Consider the following 16,453-nt stretch of genomic DNA (forward strand, 5'->3'; position numbering starts at 1 on the left):
CCATTAAATACGTTGTATACGTAGATTACTGCCAGAGCATGCCCACCAGCTCGCTATCAGGATATCTATCTCTAAGCAACACCATTCCCTGTCTTCTCATCCGGGTTCCATGGTCCTGCATCGCTCAGCGAGCATCCGCCTGCACATTTGCACTTGCCACCCAGATCTGCAGGAAGATCCTCTGCACGAATGTCCTGCAACAACTTCTGTTGGTATGAACTCCCCAGAATTTCTATCTTCGACACAGTCACTTCATCCAGCCAAGGTTTGATCAACGACCACACGGCAGAGAAGCCCCACGGCGCATTGATGATGTAAAACTTGCCCATGCATTCCGGATATCGGTCCTGTCCGATCTTTGAAGCCTCGTTCACGTAGTCTCTGACTTGGTAAAAGGAAGAGAGGGAAACGCCTTTCAGATCAAGGATGGTGCAGACCGTCTCGACGGGGTGACCAACAGCTGCAGAGCATGCTGGGAGACGATCTGTGAGGAACTTCTCGTATTCGAGGATGAGACGTTGGAGTAATCGTTCCTTTGTCGTAATGCCGTATAGCGCTGGGACATTGAGCTTGCCGAGTCGCTCGATGTATACCGGTCTGCCATCCTGTAACACAGCGGTTAGTGAAAGAACGTGTTTGAAGAAGGATATGTCAGCTACCTTGTCCATTTTATGGTAGTACTGAGGATAGTATTGATCCACCTGCTTTTTCTCGGCGAATTCAAAGGTCCTGGGTGGGTTGAGATCAGGATAATCGGAACAAAGCAAAGACAAGCGACGAACCGCACGATGTCATCTACCTTCATGTCCAGTCTCCACTGCTCAGCAGCTAACAACATCGCCTTTGCCTTCGGGACATCGAACTTGCGCGCCCTCAGAAATCTGCAGACTGGGTCAACACATGCCTCACACGACCTATCGGATGGGTCTGCGATACAGAATGCATCGATAGACTCCTGGATCGAAGTGTGGGACATACCGTAGTAGCATCGGATCATCCATTCTCTCCTCGACGAAATGGCCTTCGTCGAGCAGCTGATTCTTTAAGGTCTGAAGGGCATGTTGTTGCGGGACGGTAAGGTTTCCAACTCGCCCTGGTAGAGGACGGTAGTTAGGATCAGTAATGCCGTTTGGCATGGGACTGGCGCTGGCTTGTTCAAGTGTAGACATGGTCGAGGGTGAAGCTTAAGTGCAGGCGTTTCGGAAACTTAAAATCAGGATCACAGTGCAGTAACAGCCTCCACCATCACGGGTGGCTGGTGCCGTTGCTCCACTTACACCATTCCACAGCTTCGATGACATACGAGGAACAATTTAAAAAGCCTGAATATCACAAATCTAGCAGAAATCGCATCATTATTTCCAGAGCCCAGAAACACGAGTTGAGTCGTGTTCCTAATGCGAAGGGGCTTGGAGGTAATCCATCTACTAGTAGTACACGATGCGGCTCAGCGGATAAATTTACGGAGCTACGCAGGTTGAAATGCTACTGTGTGTGAGAGGAATGTGGTGGAAAGTAATATGTAAACAAAGATGAAAAGAGCGGATGCTTTCTAAGGTACCAGTACAACCAACCTGACGGCCAGTATGATACAACATATCGATATTTTTCAAGTTTTAATGTCAAGAGATATAGAAGATGAGGACATCAGACGATGTCCCAGAGTTCTTCTAGACCACAACATAACTGCCAGAAAATGAGAATCCAGTTCAAGATGTTATCGCAAGCACTCACCTTGCCACAAGCGACGGATGCGGATAGAGGATAGTCGCTGATACTGATCTTTTCGTCCACAAGATGATCGGCAAAGTCATCGCGGCCTCGAGCCATGGCGCCCACAAAGACAGCAATAGAGTGCGTTTCCGGAAGAGTCGGAAGATAACGGGAGAGTCTAACAGTGGGAGCATCACCAGAAAGGGCTAGATAAGGAATCAGCGGTGAGCGGGTATTTACGGGAAATATGAGTTGACTGACTGAGTTTCATGGTGTTGGCAGGAAGGTGGTCGGTTACAGGGTTCTGAAGTGCAAGGTCAAGCATGCTCGCAGGCCAGAGAGAATGTAGAACATACCTTGATTACCTTGAGCAACTTCTCTGGGCCATTGACACCGCGAATAGACAATTTATGAAGAAGTTGAACTTCAAAAACAATGAGTGACGAGAACAAGATGAACAAGGGTTACTTACCCATCAATCCACTGAATCGTTTGAAGGTACGAGGAATCCTTACATGAGGATTGACCTCAATGAGCACCCCTTTTGTAGTGTGGATGTACACCTGCAGTAGACCCGACTTGTTTAGAGGCGAATCCAAGAGTGTCAATAGGCACTGAGGAGCAAATTTAGTATGAAGGAATCGCATGTCGTTTTCTGATAACGCGCACCTGATGCGTAATATCGGGGCGGGCATCCGCAATATCTCTGCCAGTCTTTGCAAGGATGCCCTGATGATCGTCGCAGTTCAGAAGAGTGTATTTGACATCGCCCTCCCTGCCGCCTTTGCCTTTTCCTCCACTTGAAACTCTGTATGCCTCCAAGCAAGATTGCTCTAGGATGACAAACAACCTTCTCTGATTCGATGCGATACCACCACGGGGTACATGAGCCTGAACTGGCAGCATAGATGGGTTCGCAGGTTGTGGCATGGGATTACTGGATGAATTTCCGGCCATTTTCCGAGATTTAGCAGGTAGAGGACGAGTAGGACGCTCTGGGCTAGAATTTTCTGACTTGAGCGTGATAACTCCACGTTTTTTGGTGAATTCTTGAGAGTGTGATGGAGATGATGAAGATTGCTGAGTTTTTTGACTAGGCGAATCGTTATCAACCTGCATGGTTGTTGTCTCCTTATCGGAGCCTTCCGAATCAGACTCGGCTGAACCGGACCTTCGTCGTCGTTGGGGCCGTTCGTCAACGGGAGTTGATTTTGGTCGCGGTGGGGGTATGAACACAGCTTCGTCATCTTGTTGTGTTTTAAGTAGACTCAGGCTAGCACGGACTGGTGCTGGTGCTGTAGTCGATCCAGAATGGCGACGACGACGAACAGGGAGTTCTGAGATAGCGGACATGATTCGATGTAGGAGGAAGAGGGGACTGGAGTAACTGTAAGTGAACCCCAGATATCAGATCCGCAAGTACTTATTCAATTTTGTTTGGAGAGCTCAGTATATCCGCAAGTATCCGCTAGTCTGGCATAGGCAATAAAATTTTCACAAGGCGCTATGTAACAACACTGAGATCTCACACAATCAAACACAAATATCATAGATTTGTTCGCACAAGAAACTGTTCCAGCTTGTTAGGTCTCAAAGAAGATTTTGATGAGCTGGAAACAGTGGGAAATACGCTGCGCTATTGAGCCATCCTCCCAATCAACCAACCACCAACTGCCATCTATGATCTCGCATAGTGAGCGCAGTTTAGATTATCACGAGACGTCACCTGTGGAGCTGAAATGATAAATATTAAGTAGCCTGTGGACTTGTGACACTCTTGCGAAGTCATGCTAGACTGCACGACGCACGTATGGTATTAATCTTGATCATTGTGGGGGACACAGATAAAAGTTGATTGTCCCTACACAACCTTCACAATTGTTTACGGAGAGGGCATAGCAGCTGGACAGAATCTCTGATGAAGCCCAGATGCCGATACGATAATCGATAGGGGGAGGCATGACTAAAGATTAATCTGCACGTGTCTTCATTAGAGCTCGATAGGCCGCAAGAATGAATGGAATAGCCCCTGCGTATTACATACTGAATGTATTTGCTCAAGCTCGTTCGAGAGACAATATGACTACTTCCATGTCTTCAAGAATGAACCGGAAGCGAAGCATGGAAACTGCCAATGTAAGAATGTTGAACGCTCCTTACAGTAATACCTTCGGAAACGCAACTGGCAAACCTTGCGCACATCCCGGTGTATGCGGATGCCTTGTATTCGGCTACTATTTATTTATTAGTTTGGATCGACGGTAGTAAACTCACGTGCTCATGAGTACCTTGCTAGGTGCTATTTGAGGCGGGGCATGTGCCACTGAAATGAATGTTATTTGTGCCCAAAAATGCCTACAAGGACGCTATCAGTATCGGTTGGATCATGATCACCCGAACCGTGTATCTGATGCAGGAAAGATATGCGATAGCTCATTAACCGTTCGCCTACCAGACATACATCACATGGAATTCGAGGGCGAGTCGACGGATCGCCAACGACTGGAATAGCCACTGTGAAAGTGCCATCGCACTTCGATATTCGAAGTTCAAAACGTTCGTGATAGTCGATAATCTTGCCGGTTAGACTCGGATGAGTGATAACACGGGAATCGAAGTCGGAGGAACTTTACCACTTCCAAGCCAAGTATCCGAGGTCAGCCGACACCTGTGAGGCACACCAAGGTCGATTGCATGGATGAGGGGGAACGTTTATTCAAGTTGTGGGGATTGAAGTACTGATCAAGCCCAAGTACCCATGGTCTCACGTTTTGAGCGCAACCAGGCCCCATTCGAGTTAATTAGCTTCGCACCCACAGTGTGAAAATGTCGTCGCTGGAGAGGTCCTGGAGGAGTTCCCGAGAACAGCAGGTTCTCTGGGAAATCCCAAACTAAACCGAGGATAAATTAATTTCTAACCGAGCGTCGCGGAGCATCAATCGTGATATGGAATTCAGAAAACCCATAATTTGAAAAGGGTGAAACAGCTATCGATAGTGCTTTACGCTTCAAGCGATGAGACCGGTGAACAATCTTTCTAGACGGGGTGGCAAGTAAATTTATCCTTCATCTGACTTATCTAGTACAATGATAATATAAGGAGTAGAGCTTTCCGACCCTTCTCAATTGAGGCCTGGACAGCATCTGACCTATTTAGTTTCGGACTTTGAGTCCTGAAGGTGCGAAAACAGGTCAGATCAAGATCATAACATGGTATGCACGGGTTCGGCTTATATTCGTCTCCCAGATTTCCAATATCAATATTACAATAGGTTCGGGCGCTGAAGAACAGCATGGATCAGATCCGGCAGTGCCACCAAGACTGATCTTGAGTCAACCGGCACCGGTCATCGGTTTCATGCGGCCTATCGTTGCCAAAATCAATACACGTGATCTGACGCGTCAATACAAGTAAATAGGCTCTCTATTCTGCGGTTGACAATCAACCACATTGACGATTGCACACAGATTATACAACCCACAGCTAATATGAAACCACTCTCTTTATCAGACAACAACAAACTAGTCGCTGCATATAATCATGCCCTGAGAGCGATCACTACATTGCTCACACGGGCGGGCGTCTTCCTCATTTCTCTTGGTATTGACGGCCATATCGTCTCGAGGGGCGTCGCCAGTCTTGCTGACTCATTGAGGGAGCTTCAAGGCATAGTCACAATGATAGAGGACTTGGTAGAACACATGATAAATAGCCAGGTCAGTATTGTCTTCAGTCGTAACATGCGATATCGGTAATATTAATATGGAATTCACAGAACAACGCTCAGGAAAATCCGGTAGAAAATGAACAGAAAGAAGAGGATGGCGCGGCTTTACCTCGCACGCCGCCACGCAGCACTCACCTAAATCAATCTCCGTGTCTGGGACCTACCCCCGCCGTGCCCGGCCCCGCAGCCCCTTACGGAGTGTCTACACCATGGTCGGCATTTCCGCAATCTTCGCCTCAAGTCACATCGCTATTTCGCCGTGACATTCAAAATACTCCTCTATTCACTCGGAACGCGCCCGCTCTCTTCAATCACATGCGGGCAGTACCTACATATCAAACACCTGTTCACACACTTGGACTCTTCGGATCTCCCATGACCTCCCGCGTGACAACGCCGCTTGGATACGGAGGGCATCTTTCTTCCGTCAACACTCCTCGCCAAATCCCACCATCGTTCTGGCGACCGACACCAAAAGCACATGCGGTCAAACTGATGGTACCGGACAATGCAAGGCATAGAAAGAAGGCTGGCAAAGAGAACGAGGAAGAATTGTCGGTTTCCTCCGCAGCGAGCAGGTTAATACCATCACTCTTTGAGTAACCTTTTGTCTGTCCAACTGAGGTACGCAGATGTTCCTCTTACATGACATACGGCTAGCATAGATGTTCATTTATCACGAACGACTTGTAAGTAGATTACTGGCATAGTAACAAGATCACTTCTACAAGCTCAACTGTTTAGCCAGATGCTCAGCCAGGAAAAACGCAGCTAATTGGCGAAGGGCATGACGGATCAAAGACTTGAATGCTACATGACAGTCATCGGCAAGTGCGATGATTGATGTTACTCGTGACGATTCTTCATTCACAATATCTAGATCCGCGGTAGGTGATGATGAGTACCAACATGCACAGCAAACACACCTTCGCTCTCCAAAGTCACCCAGACCTGGAATGATGTAAGATTTCTCATTGAGGCACTTGTCTATCCATCCGGTAATCTGGACAATGCATTAACTTGATCAAATTTTACTGGCGAATATCTGCTCACCACGCGCAAAGATGGGAATCTACCACAGAATCTCTTCAAACCTTCTGGTGCAGCAATCTAGACGACGATGAAATGCTTGCTTTCGGATGAAACTCGCATTGAAACAAACCAAGTTAATGAATATGATTCGCTCTTCTGGAACGCCTTGCTCCTGCAAAACCTCAACTGCCTTCATAGCGGAGCCTCCAGTAGCTTCAAAGTGTTCATCAAAAGAATGTGCGTCGCAAGAAGAATACGGCATACCTAGCATCGGATCAAGGAGAAGTACGTATCGGGATGCGATGTCTTCAGGAAGCTAAATTTCCAAAGCAGTCAACGCAATGCTCATCGCAGCGCACGGCGTCTACCTTGGAATAAAAGAGCTTCGGAAGAGCAGTCTCCTCATCCTAGTTGCAAAGTCGTTATTTATGATCAGACGATGCGGATACATGATCATACTCGTTGAATCAGAATCTTTCCAATGCGCACACTACGGCATACTTCTCGAAGACCAGCTTCCATGGCCTGTTATGTTCAGCATTGCTAACCGTCAGGTCATGTGCTATTCGTACAATGATGACCAACAGACCTCGCCAGCGCGCAAGATCGACACTCCACATATCTTTCCCTCGAAGCCGACACCTTCGTATGTGGCGCCCTTCAGCAAAAACACGTCAATATAGGGGGAAACTGATCCAGCTTCTTCCTCAACCCAGGCAGTCCAAAGGAACTGACATACCGTGGGAGTCTCCACTATCTTTGGGATCACAGGTAGATGATTTAAACTTTCTTCAACAAGTAGACGAATGATCCGGTCAGAGTAAAACAAGAAATCTCCTCGACTTGTGGTTTTATCGCGGATGATGGTGTACAGGGCCTCGAGTTGTGCTGTTTGGGGGAGAGTGAATACCGATGGTGGTAGCGCAGCTGGGTGCGTTTGAGATGTTGGTGCTGTTGATGCTGCCATTGCTTAATGTTGGCACTGATGGAGAGCTTGACTTGGATGATCGTGGTATAAAGTCTAACGGTGATAACGGAGCATATCTCGTGACTCGTCACGTGCACGCGATTCTCCGCAACTCCAAGCCAAGTTTCAAGTTGAACTTGAAGGACCCCACATGTACATTTACTCTCGAGTCTCATGATATGCCAGTACATAAGATACACACATTCATGCCAAGAACGATGCCGCTGAACTAGTGCTCAAACTGTAATATCCTGCAGATGGGTTGTTTCGTGTTGCAGGTTTGTTTAATTCGCATCCCAGAGCAATGTCTCACAATTTGAAACAGCTACTAGTATGTCTTTGGTGTATGAGTGAAACCTCCATGCCTCGTGCACACTGTTAATTACTCTCAGTTCTTGCAACAAACGATATCCAAGTGGCTGTCAGCCTCATGTGATTGCTTCGACGTCAGCCGCCGACCTCGAACCCCCCCAGTTCTCAAACGATTAATGACCTTCATTTGCATTTCTTCTCATGGCTCCTGCCGTCGGAAATGTTCACAGCATACCTTCTACTCATCTTACTTCAGTCGCTCCTTTATCTACTTTTGCATCCTTCTACCTCGCAGATGGGCTGCCGGGCTCTGGGATCCCGCAAGATGTTTACCTCAAAGGTGGCTCCTTCTGTTTCTCTGTAGTTGCGCTCTCCGCCATTGGATTTCTGTACCGCTCAAGGAATAAGACCCGAATGCCGAGGTCTGGCCTCCGCGATCACTCTCTCCCTGCTGCCGTCACCTATGACAATTCTGATGATCCGGCCAGACTTGCTGCTAGACGGCTCGCGAGGGACATCTCTGCACCCTGTCTCGTATCTTCTACCAATGCTGCTTTGGACCCTTGTTATTTCGAAAGCCATGCTCCCCATCAACTTCATTCCTCAGTCGAATTGTTCCCTGTCGCATGTCTTTCTGGGGTGGAGTTTTCGAATATTTGCAGCGACACAACCCACACAATGTTAATGGAAGATAGCCTGCGGCATCTTCATGCGGTATACCAACTTTCATAGGTTGCTGAAATTGTGGCTCACTGTCTTCACTCAGTCTACGGATTTGATGGAACACAACCAGTCGCTTCCTGTCTTTCAAAGTAGGATTGAAGAGTCCCAGCATATCCCAGAAATGGAGTCATTCTACGAGTCTGACCTTCTGGACCCTGAACATCATTCCTATATTCTCTCAACGTCGATCATTCCGAGGATTGCGCTCGAGGATCTCTCTGACGACAGCATCACGTTCGTTAAGAAAACTTACGACTTCAAGATTACGTCTGTTGGTGCTTCTGTGCGTGAAGGAGATTTTTTGGAACTGCCCAATAGATATTGGCCGCGCACCTCATCTTCTCGACCATCCCCTTCTCATCAAGGCGCTCGCCGTTACAGTGTCCATGTCGTCGATATCGCCAAGTACACCGACGCGTTCTCTGCTCCTGTTTGTCGATTACCTGCCTTCCAGGTGGCTCACGAAGATTATCCAGAATCCAGAAAGGAGAGCGAAGACGAGACTGATAACCAGGCTTCCAATATTATTCTAGAGTTCATCGAAGATAGCTGTCGACGTCAGCAGTCCGACCTTCCTGGTGCGAGCAAGGAGAGTGAAAATCATAACCCCGCACCAGGAGCCACTTCACAGTCGGACGGGGTCCTCGTGAAATCAGCACCTGTTTACCCATGCCTGGAACCCTCTGCGGTCGTTCACTTCCACGGTAAACACCGTCGCTCCCGAGCAGCTTCCTATCAGATCACCTCTGGAACACTGAGCGAGCGCAGTGGCCTTATCGAGATCCAGCCATCTTCCTCGAGCCCAAAAGAGTCGCGGTGGGCACCAGAGAATGGTATGATGGTCATCAAAGTCTACATCCCCTCTACAAATGACCTCTGGGCTGCGTACGTCCCCACCAGTGTCACCCTCTCTGCGTTTACGTGCAAATGGTTGTCCAAGCTGAGCCTTCACCTTCGGTTCAGCGGGAGTGCGATGGACACGCCGGAGTACTACTTCGATAGTGATGAGGTATTTCAGTGCTGGGTCAAACGCCGGGTTCGGCATGGTCGCAACCTTCCCATCGTTGGTCACTTGGATTACGCGGTCCCTCCGCTAGCTGCTGCTTGTACCGAAGGAGGCTTAGACCAAACGTTTTCCCTCCGGACATACAAATCTCATTGCTGACATCCTATTTCCATCGCGCACGTATCTTCAACTGGTCGTTAGTACTTCCACCCGATGTGTTTATCAATTCAATGTTTTCGTTTTGTGGGATCTGCCCGTCCTTCTTGGTGTAGTGAGGCCGAAAGGACACATGAGTCGACGCGAAGACCTATTCATCATGCAGGGTAGTACGTCCTCGCTGGTTGGAGTTGAAAATGGGTGATCTAATGTGCATCTTTTCACTTTATGTTGTCGGATATAGTGCCTGACGTGGTGAATAAGATGTTGAAGCGGTTTCAGCTATTGAATGATCATACCATTTTTATCTGCTTCCCTACAGGATCCCTGACTCTCCAACGCGTTAGTGGAGGAGGGCTCTTGTCGAAAACACGATCGGTTTCCCACCTCTGCCGGTTACCGTAGCTCATGTTTGGGCTTTTTGACAATCAGGGGTGTTCTGGAGTTTCGCGTTGACCTCTCTGTTGACATCTTTGTCTGGGTGTTGCCGCAGCAAATATTTTTTTAGTTCCACCTCAGCCCTAGGCCTATGTAGAACGATAGTATCGGCTCGATCTGCCACTTTCAAATTTACCTCACTGAAGCTTCATCGATGGACACTCCTTCGGTTGTTGGCTCTTCAATGCGACTGAGGATGGTTTGAAAGAGAAATTTGAGCCTCGTAAGTACCAAGGCACATTTGAGGTAGTACATATATTATACTACTACTACTTATAAAGCGCGAAGCTGAAATGCAGTGTTTTGAATTATATTGCTGGTAAGAATCTGACGTAGAAATCGGAACCAAATTTGAACGCAGACCCTGCAGAATTTACAGGTTTTTACTTGTACAAGAATATCTCTCTTAGTATTTCTGCTTCGAGTCTTCAACACATCTGAAGATGTAATACTTATACGGTACTATACCTACTACGGCATGCACAGCAACCTCGTGGCCTCCTGCAGGCGGACAAGCGCCCAGCCCTCGTTCTTGAACTGTATACCACCACCATCCAGCAAGCTTTCCATACATTGAAACATCCATTCATCCCATCCCATCTCATCTCATCCCATCCCATCCCATCTCCATCACGCTTTCAGACCCCAAGTTGACAACTTACTTTGATTCCAACAGATCCTTCAAATCTTTGTACGTCGTCCCTGGAGATAAATAACGCTCAGACGATTTCTAACCACACCCACTTAGTACTTTCAATTTATCCATTTCATCACGCATATCACAACGTTCGTGAATGAGTGAGGAACAATGTCTGTTTTTCTCACTCTTGTCTCTCTCTCGCTTGCCGACCTTTCTGACAGTTCTTCCATCGTTCGAAGGAACTTGGGCGAGGCTGTCCCAGGTTGCTGTAAACGGTGCTGAATACAACTCCCGAGAACGTCAGCCCCACCCGAAATGTTTGGAAGGGACCCGGGTGGATCTCCTATCCTACATATACGAAGTACTAGACGACCCAGAGAAGAATCGACTTATTTGGCTGCACGGCACGGCAGGCGTCGGAAAGTCTGCCGTTGCGTTCACTGTAGCTGAGAGGATGAGAGGTCTAAAAGTGACAGAGCAGACGAACGTCGAAAAGCGGCTCGGAGGAACTTTTTTTTTCTCGCGCAAGCACACGAAACGTTGCACGGCTGGGTATTTTTTTATGACTCTTGTCTATCAGCTTGCCACCAATTTTCCCAGCATCCGGAAGGATGTGAACAAAGCTATCCGTGACAATCCCGCTCTACTAGACCCAGACAAGTCTCTCTACGACCAGATGGAGGCTCTCTTTCTCCAACCGCTCCGGAAACTTCAACTCAGATTGCGCGGGTGTCCACCTCTGACGTTTGTGGTGGATGCCCTTGATGAATGCACATCCGAAGCCGAGCTTACCGATCTCATCCTTTCCCTTGCACGCGCTCTTCGCGAGCCTGATCTACCCGTCGTACACATTCTACTGACGAGTCGCTCGGAATTGCACATTCGCAAAGCCTTCCAGAACAAGGAGGTGCAGCCGTTGTTGTGCGAAATACCCGTGAAAACTTCTGGGGAGGGCGTTTCTACCATCATCTCGCTCGACGGCGCCGATGTCGATAAAGACATCTATATTTTCTTGCAGCATTCCTTCGCAGAGCTGGCAAGTCGCCATACTGACTTCCCTCAGCCATCGAAGGATGATCTTGCGAAGCTGGCGAGCCGAGCAGGCAGACGTTTCATCGTGGCGTCTACGATGATGAAGTTCATTGTCGACAATGAAGATGATGATCCCTATAGTCGGCTGCAGCTAATGCTGAAGCTAACGAGCGAACTGCTACCAGGAACGGAGGTGTACAAGTTATACGATTGTATCCTCTCCACGTGTGCCAACCCAGAGCGGGCTTACATTCACTTGTCCATCGTCGCCGCGCTCGCAGACCCTCTTCCCATCTCGCAGATCTCGTTACTTCTTGGCTCTGGTTTGGGCAGGGATGTGCAGACAACGCTGATACAGCTACGGTCCGTCGTGGATATTCCTGCAGATAGCACGCACCCCGTGAATATCTATCACTCGTCCATTCGCGACTATGTTTCCGACCCCTCAAACTGCAATCTCCCTCAAGTACGCGAACACAATATGCCATCACCCCACTCCCTACTTGCTGCTTCCTCTTTTCGCTTGATGATGAAAAATATTTCAGAAACCACGGCCCTTTTGGATGCGCTCTCGGAGCTAGAGAAACAGAGCCAAGCTATGCAACCTGAGGACCCCCATCGATTAAGAGATTCACTATCCTTCCTTGTTCGGCCACCAGAGCCACTGGCAGTTCTCATTTGTATGCTATGGCTTCGGGGAGATCGAGGTTTAGATTTACAATATTGGCTGGGGACCGTGGACGGGTATGCCTGGGTGCAGACCACGGATGGGCGAGACTGGCTGCAGACCTTGGGAGGACGAGACTGGCTGCAGACCTTGGGAGGACGAGATTGGCTGCAGACAAACGGAGGACGAGAGTGGCTACAGACCGAGGGAGGACGAGAGTGGCTCCAGACCGAGGTAGGACAAGAGTGGCTCCAGACCGAGGTAGGACGAGAGTGGCTCCAGACCGAGAAAGGACGAGAGTGGCTCCAGACCGAGGAAGGACGAGAGTGGCTGCAGACCAAAGGAGGACGACACTGGCTCCAGACAGAGGGAGGACCAAACTGGCTCCAGACCGAGGGAGGACGACACTGGCTCCAGTCCCAGAAAGGGTATGACTGGCTCCAGACCTGGGGAGGACGACAGTGGCTGCAGACCGAGGAAGGACGAAACTGGCTGCAGACCAGGAGTGGAAGAAACTGGCTGCAGACCTTGGGAGGACGAAACTGGCTGCAGACCTGGGGAGGACGAAACTGGTTGCAGACCGAGGAAGGACGGGAGTGGCGGGAGACCGAGGAAGGACGAGAGTGGTCGCAGACCTGGAGAGGACGAAAGTGGCTGCAAGGCGAGGGGGGACGGGAGTGGCTGCAGACCTGGAGAGGACGGGAGTGGCTGCAGACTGAGGGAGGACGACACTGGGCGCAGACCCAGAAAGGGTACGACTGGCTGCACACCGAGGGAGGACAAGAGTGGCTGCAGAGCGAGGGAGGACGAGAGTGGCTGCAGACTGAGGGAGGACAAAACTGGTTGCAAATCTGCAGAGGACGAGAATGGTTGCAGACCGAGGGAGGACGACACTGGCTCCAGACAAAGGGAGGACGAAACTGGCTCCAGACCAATGGAGGACGAGAGTGGGCGCAGACCGAGGAAGGACAGAACTGGCTGCAGACCGAGGGGGGACGAGAGTGGCTGCAGACCCAAGGAGGGCGACATTGGCTGCAGACCTGGAGAGGACGAAAGCGGTTCCTGACCGAGGAAGGACGAGAGTGGCTGCAGACCGAGGAAGGACGAGAGTGGCTGCAAACTGAGGGAGGACGAGAGTGGCTGCAGTCCTGGCCAGGACTACATTGGCTCCAGACCGAGGAAGGACGAGAGTGGCTCCAGACCGAGGGAGGACGAGAGTGGCTGGATACCAAGGGAGGACGAGAGTGGCTCCAGACCGAGGGAGGACCAGAATGGTTGGAGACTGAGGAAGGACAAAACTGGCTGCAGCCCTGGAGAGGACAAGAGTGGCTCCTGACCGAGGGAGGAGGACACTGGCTCCAGTCCCAGAAAGGGTATGACTGGCTCCAGACCGAGGGAGGGTTAGGTTGGCTCCAGACCCGGAGTGGACGACACTGGCTCCAGACCGAAGGAGAACGACACTGGCTCCAGACCGAGGGAGGACTAAACTGGCTCCAGACCGAGGGAGGACGACACTGGCTCCAGACCGAGGGAGGGTTAGGTTGGCTCCAGACCCAGAGAGGGCTAGACTGGCTCCAAACCCCGGCCAGCGGGCGAAACTGGCTTCAGACCCTGGATGGGCGGAAGTGGCTCCAGACGCCCCACGGTCAAGCGTGGCAATCCACTCCTGCGGGATCTGTATGGGCGACTATGGAACAATTCTCGAGTACGCTGGAAACAATCAGCAACTATATCATTTCCCCGGAATTGGCTTTACTGCCGATCTTCAGGGTAATCCTGCAGCTCAAAAGCTTATCGGATTTCCTGATGTTTCCAATGTTCCTAGCATTGATACCCCAAGACCATTTCACCTCTGTATCGCCAGAAGTTCCTGACAGGGAGATCATCCGTGCTATGAATCTCTTTATAGCTTTTGCAAACGAGGCCCAGGAAAGAAGTCAATCATCTTCCGACGCTCTCAAGTATGCATCTCAAAACTGGGTTGTTCACATCTCGCGCGCTCCACATCCATGGGACGACACTCTCAACCGTATATTTCGGATTTTCTGGAATCGTCACCTCCTTTCCTGGCTCGAACGGCAGTGGTGTTTGAAGGGACTGCGGTCTTGTCTTGATATTTTATCCGAAGGGCAAAAACTTGCAAAGGTTACTGCCTTGCTTCAGGTTTGACTTTTTGTCATTTTGTGAAACCTCTTTTAATCCTCTCTCATGTTTAGTTGGAACCTTTAACACACAGCCTAATGAACGGTTGTCGGCCATCGGTCCCAATTCCCAACACTCAACAACAGAAGCTTCGGCCACCCTCCCCCTCTTCGGGGCCCAACACCGCTGTACTCCATGTTGGCACATCTAGAAAGCGAGCTTCGGATGAGTTTCCGGTCAATGGCAACAGTGCCCTCGAATCGGAGACCTCTAATAGCCCATCAAAACGTCGGAAATGAATCAGACAGTGTTTGTTACGCAAGACTGGCAGAACAACCAGTAGGACGCCGGATAACATTTAGCTCACCGCTTGTTATTGAAGATGTTGTCTCTGAGGATCTGCCAGCCTCATGATGTACTTGTTTTGTGACTATTTAGTTAGGTATCTTCGCGTTCACTTTTTGTTGCGTTCTGTATCGATCCAGGTTTTAGTTTTATACCAGCAGAGCAACCTCTGATTGCAAACTGTCTTTTACACGCCAACACGATTTGCCTTGTAATCAAAACCATGTAACGTATGGTATTCCACAACCTACCAATAAGCACCACACGAGTCGCCGTTCCAAAGACAATTGCTCTTCTGCAACCAAAGCCCTTCGTCAACACGCTCTCGATGCTCGCCTCTTCAAGAGTGATGTTGACTATGTCGCTGCCGGGCTGGTCTCACATCACATCCCCCACATAGCACATCACTTAACTAAATACTACGACGAAGCCTTTACACAGACCTATGTCTCCTTGGAATCTACTCCGGAATATCAAATAACTTAATTAATACCATCACAAAAGCAGGAATAAATCCCTCTTCTCCTTGCAGAACACTAGACAACTTCACGAAGCATTACACACTACTGCCAGTCGATACATGCACACGCTCTTGGAAAGCGATTGAGGTCATGCCGGTTGCTGCGTCGGAACCGGCCACCAGCTTAGCGTGATATTCTCGAATACTAAGGATCAGGCGGGGTCCTAGCACATACATCTGCACGACCTGCAAAATCTGAAGCAAGCCAAGGAAAGCCTGAACTTCTAGGGAAAATCGATTCTATAGAAATGATGAACCGTAGTCGCATGCAGAGGTAAGCAAAAGATCGACATACCATTGAGAATGTTGGAGAGAAGATCAAAATGAGCTCGAAGCAAGAAACAACAACAAAGCTACCATGTCCGACCCTTCAGTGGGAAAAGGGAACAATAATCACAATATGAGCCCACCTCGCAAAGTAAAGCATGTGAGTTTTGATCAACACCTTGAAACAGTCCCCGATAATCCCTCCTGCCGAATGTTGTCGCAGTTCACGGAAGTGTTTTACCGCAATCCAAACTGCGAGACACAGTATGAGGGCCTCCCACACAATGGAGAGTATCCAAGCAATGGAATCCAGAAGTATTACACCGTCCGCGTAGCCAATCGAGCACTGATAGGCGCCGGAGAGAATGAGTTCCTCTAGTATTCATCAATGAGAGGCATATTTTGTGTCATCCACAGTCAAACATACCCCCTGAAGTGTGTATCGTCATCATTACGCCGACCACTCCGTCGAAAATGTTGACAGCCAGGAAGGTGACAATGAGAAATATCAGGATCTTTCTGGATCTCTGATACATGGCATGCAATCGAGTGATGATGATGACTTGCAGCATGTTTCAGTCAAGTCAATATCACTGAGTTCTCGCAATTGCCAAGCTCACCCCACAGCATTGCAAATACCACAACATTCGTCCAATCGAATACAACGTACATAACCAAGCCTGAGGAATTCAGTCATTGACCAGCATCGGGTAGCACACACTCCAAACCGACTCACATCTATGGCAGTACAGCGTATCAGTCATT

The 16,453-nt window shown here is 49.3% G+C and overlaps 6 protein-coding genes across 6 annotated transcripts; 2 read left to right on the top strand and 4 right to left on the bottom strand.

Annotated features, from left to right (window-relative positions):
- Positions 1-71: 71 nt before the first annotated feature.
- Positions 72-1,169, bottom strand: DFJ58DRAFT_712946 (CRAL-TRIO domain-containing protein; the record flags this gene model as incomplete). The annotated part of the gene is made up of 4 exons (XM_041383897.1): positions 72-605; positions 660-729; positions 783-881; positions 979-1,169. 4 exons carry the CDS (start codon positions 1,167-1,169, stop codon positions 72-74), a joined length of 894 nt encoding a protein of 297 aa, XP_041250521.1.
- A 443-nt stretch (positions 1,170-1,612) lies between these two features.
- On the bottom strand, positions 1,613-3,214 carry DFJ58DRAFT_255791 (Alpha/beta knot methyltransferase). Its single transcript, XM_041379495.1, has 6 exons — positions 2,383-3,214; positions 2,186-2,327; positions 2,070-2,137; positions 1,975-2,017; positions 1,735-1,919; positions 1,613-1,686 (listed from the first exon to the last, which is right to left on the bottom strand). Exons 1-6 carry the CDS (start codon positions 3,064-3,066, stop codon positions 1,648-1,650), a joined length of 1,161 nt encoding a protein of 386 aa, XP_041250522.1. The 5' UTR covers positions 3,067-3,214; the 3' UTR covers positions 1,613-1,647.
- Positions 3,215-5,202: 1,988 nt separating this feature from the next.
- DFJ58DRAFT_721293 (uncharacterized protein) lies at positions 5,203-6,044 on the top strand (the record flags this gene model as incomplete). Its single annotated transcript, XM_041384792.1, has 2 exons — positions 5,203-5,430; positions 5,490-6,044. The coding sequence occupies 2 exons, from the start codon at positions 5,203-5,205 to the stop codon at positions 6,042-6,044; spliced, it is 783 nt and encodes a 260-aa protein (XP_041250523.1).
- A 121-nt stretch (positions 6,045-6,165) lies between these two features.
- Positions 6,166-7,440, bottom strand: DFJ58DRAFT_650146 (uracil phosphoribosyltransferase-domain-containing protein; the record flags this gene model as incomplete). The annotated part of the gene is made up of 8 exons (XM_041381561.1): positions 6,166-6,444; positions 6,495-6,551; positions 6,604-6,686; positions 6,738-6,789; positions 6,842-6,880; positions 6,933-6,998; positions 7,063-7,131; positions 7,213-7,440. 8 exons carry the CDS (start codon positions 7,438-7,440, stop codon positions 6,166-6,168), a joined length of 873 nt encoding a protein of 290 aa, XP_041250524.1.
- A 1,822-nt stretch (positions 7,441-9,262) lies between these two features.
- DFJ58DRAFT_644400 (uncharacterized protein) lies at positions 9,263-9,547 on the top strand (the record flags this gene model as incomplete). The annotated part of the gene is made up of 1 exon (XM_041381399.1): positions 9,263-9,547. A coding segment is annotated over one exon (285 nt), but the record flags the coding sequence as incomplete, so codon positions are not given.
- Positions 9,548-14,457: 4,910 nt separating this feature from the next.
- On the bottom strand, positions 14,458-15,284 carry DFJ58DRAFT_756489 (uncharacterized protein). The gene is made up of 2 exons (XM_041388123.1): positions 14,631-15,284; positions 14,458-14,577 (listed from the first exon to the last, which is right to left on the bottom strand). The coding sequence occupies exon 1, from the start codon at positions 14,912-14,914 to the stop codon at positions 14,693-14,695; it is 222 nt and encodes a 73-aa protein (XP_041250526.1). The 5' UTR covers positions 14,915-15,284; the 3' UTR covers positions 14,458-14,577; positions 14,631-14,692.
- Positions 15,285-16,453: the final 1,169 nt, after the last annotated feature.

Source organism: Suillus subalutaceus, assembly GCF_016647625.1.
Source record: "Suillus subalutaceus strain FC151 chromosome Unknown DFJ58scaffold_3, whole genome shotgun sequence".
NCBI classification, from domain to species: domain Eukaryota; kingdom Fungi; phylum Basidiomycota; class Agaricomycetes; order Boletales; family Suillaceae; genus Suillus; species Suillus subalutaceus.

Excerpts from the sequence above, each read along its gene's own strand:
- DFJ58DRAFT_255791 (XM_041379495.1), bottom strand. The coding sequence starts at position 3,066 with ATGTCCGCTATCTCAGAACTCCCTGTTCGTCGTCGTCGCCATTCTGGA. Across the intron at positions 2,138-2,185 it reads ACGATTCAGTGGATTGATGG|TTCAACTTCTTCATAAATTG; the intron begins GTAAGTAACCCT and ends TTGTTTTTGAAG. Across the intron at positions 1,920-1,974 it reads TGCCAACACCATGAAACTCA|CCCTTTCTGGTGATGCTCCC; the intron begins GTCAGTCAACTC and ends TTCCTTATCTAG.
- DFJ58DRAFT_756489 (XM_041388123.1), bottom strand. The coding sequence starts at position 14,914 with ATGTTATCCGGCGTCCTACTGGTTGTTCTGCCAGTCTTGCGTAACAAA.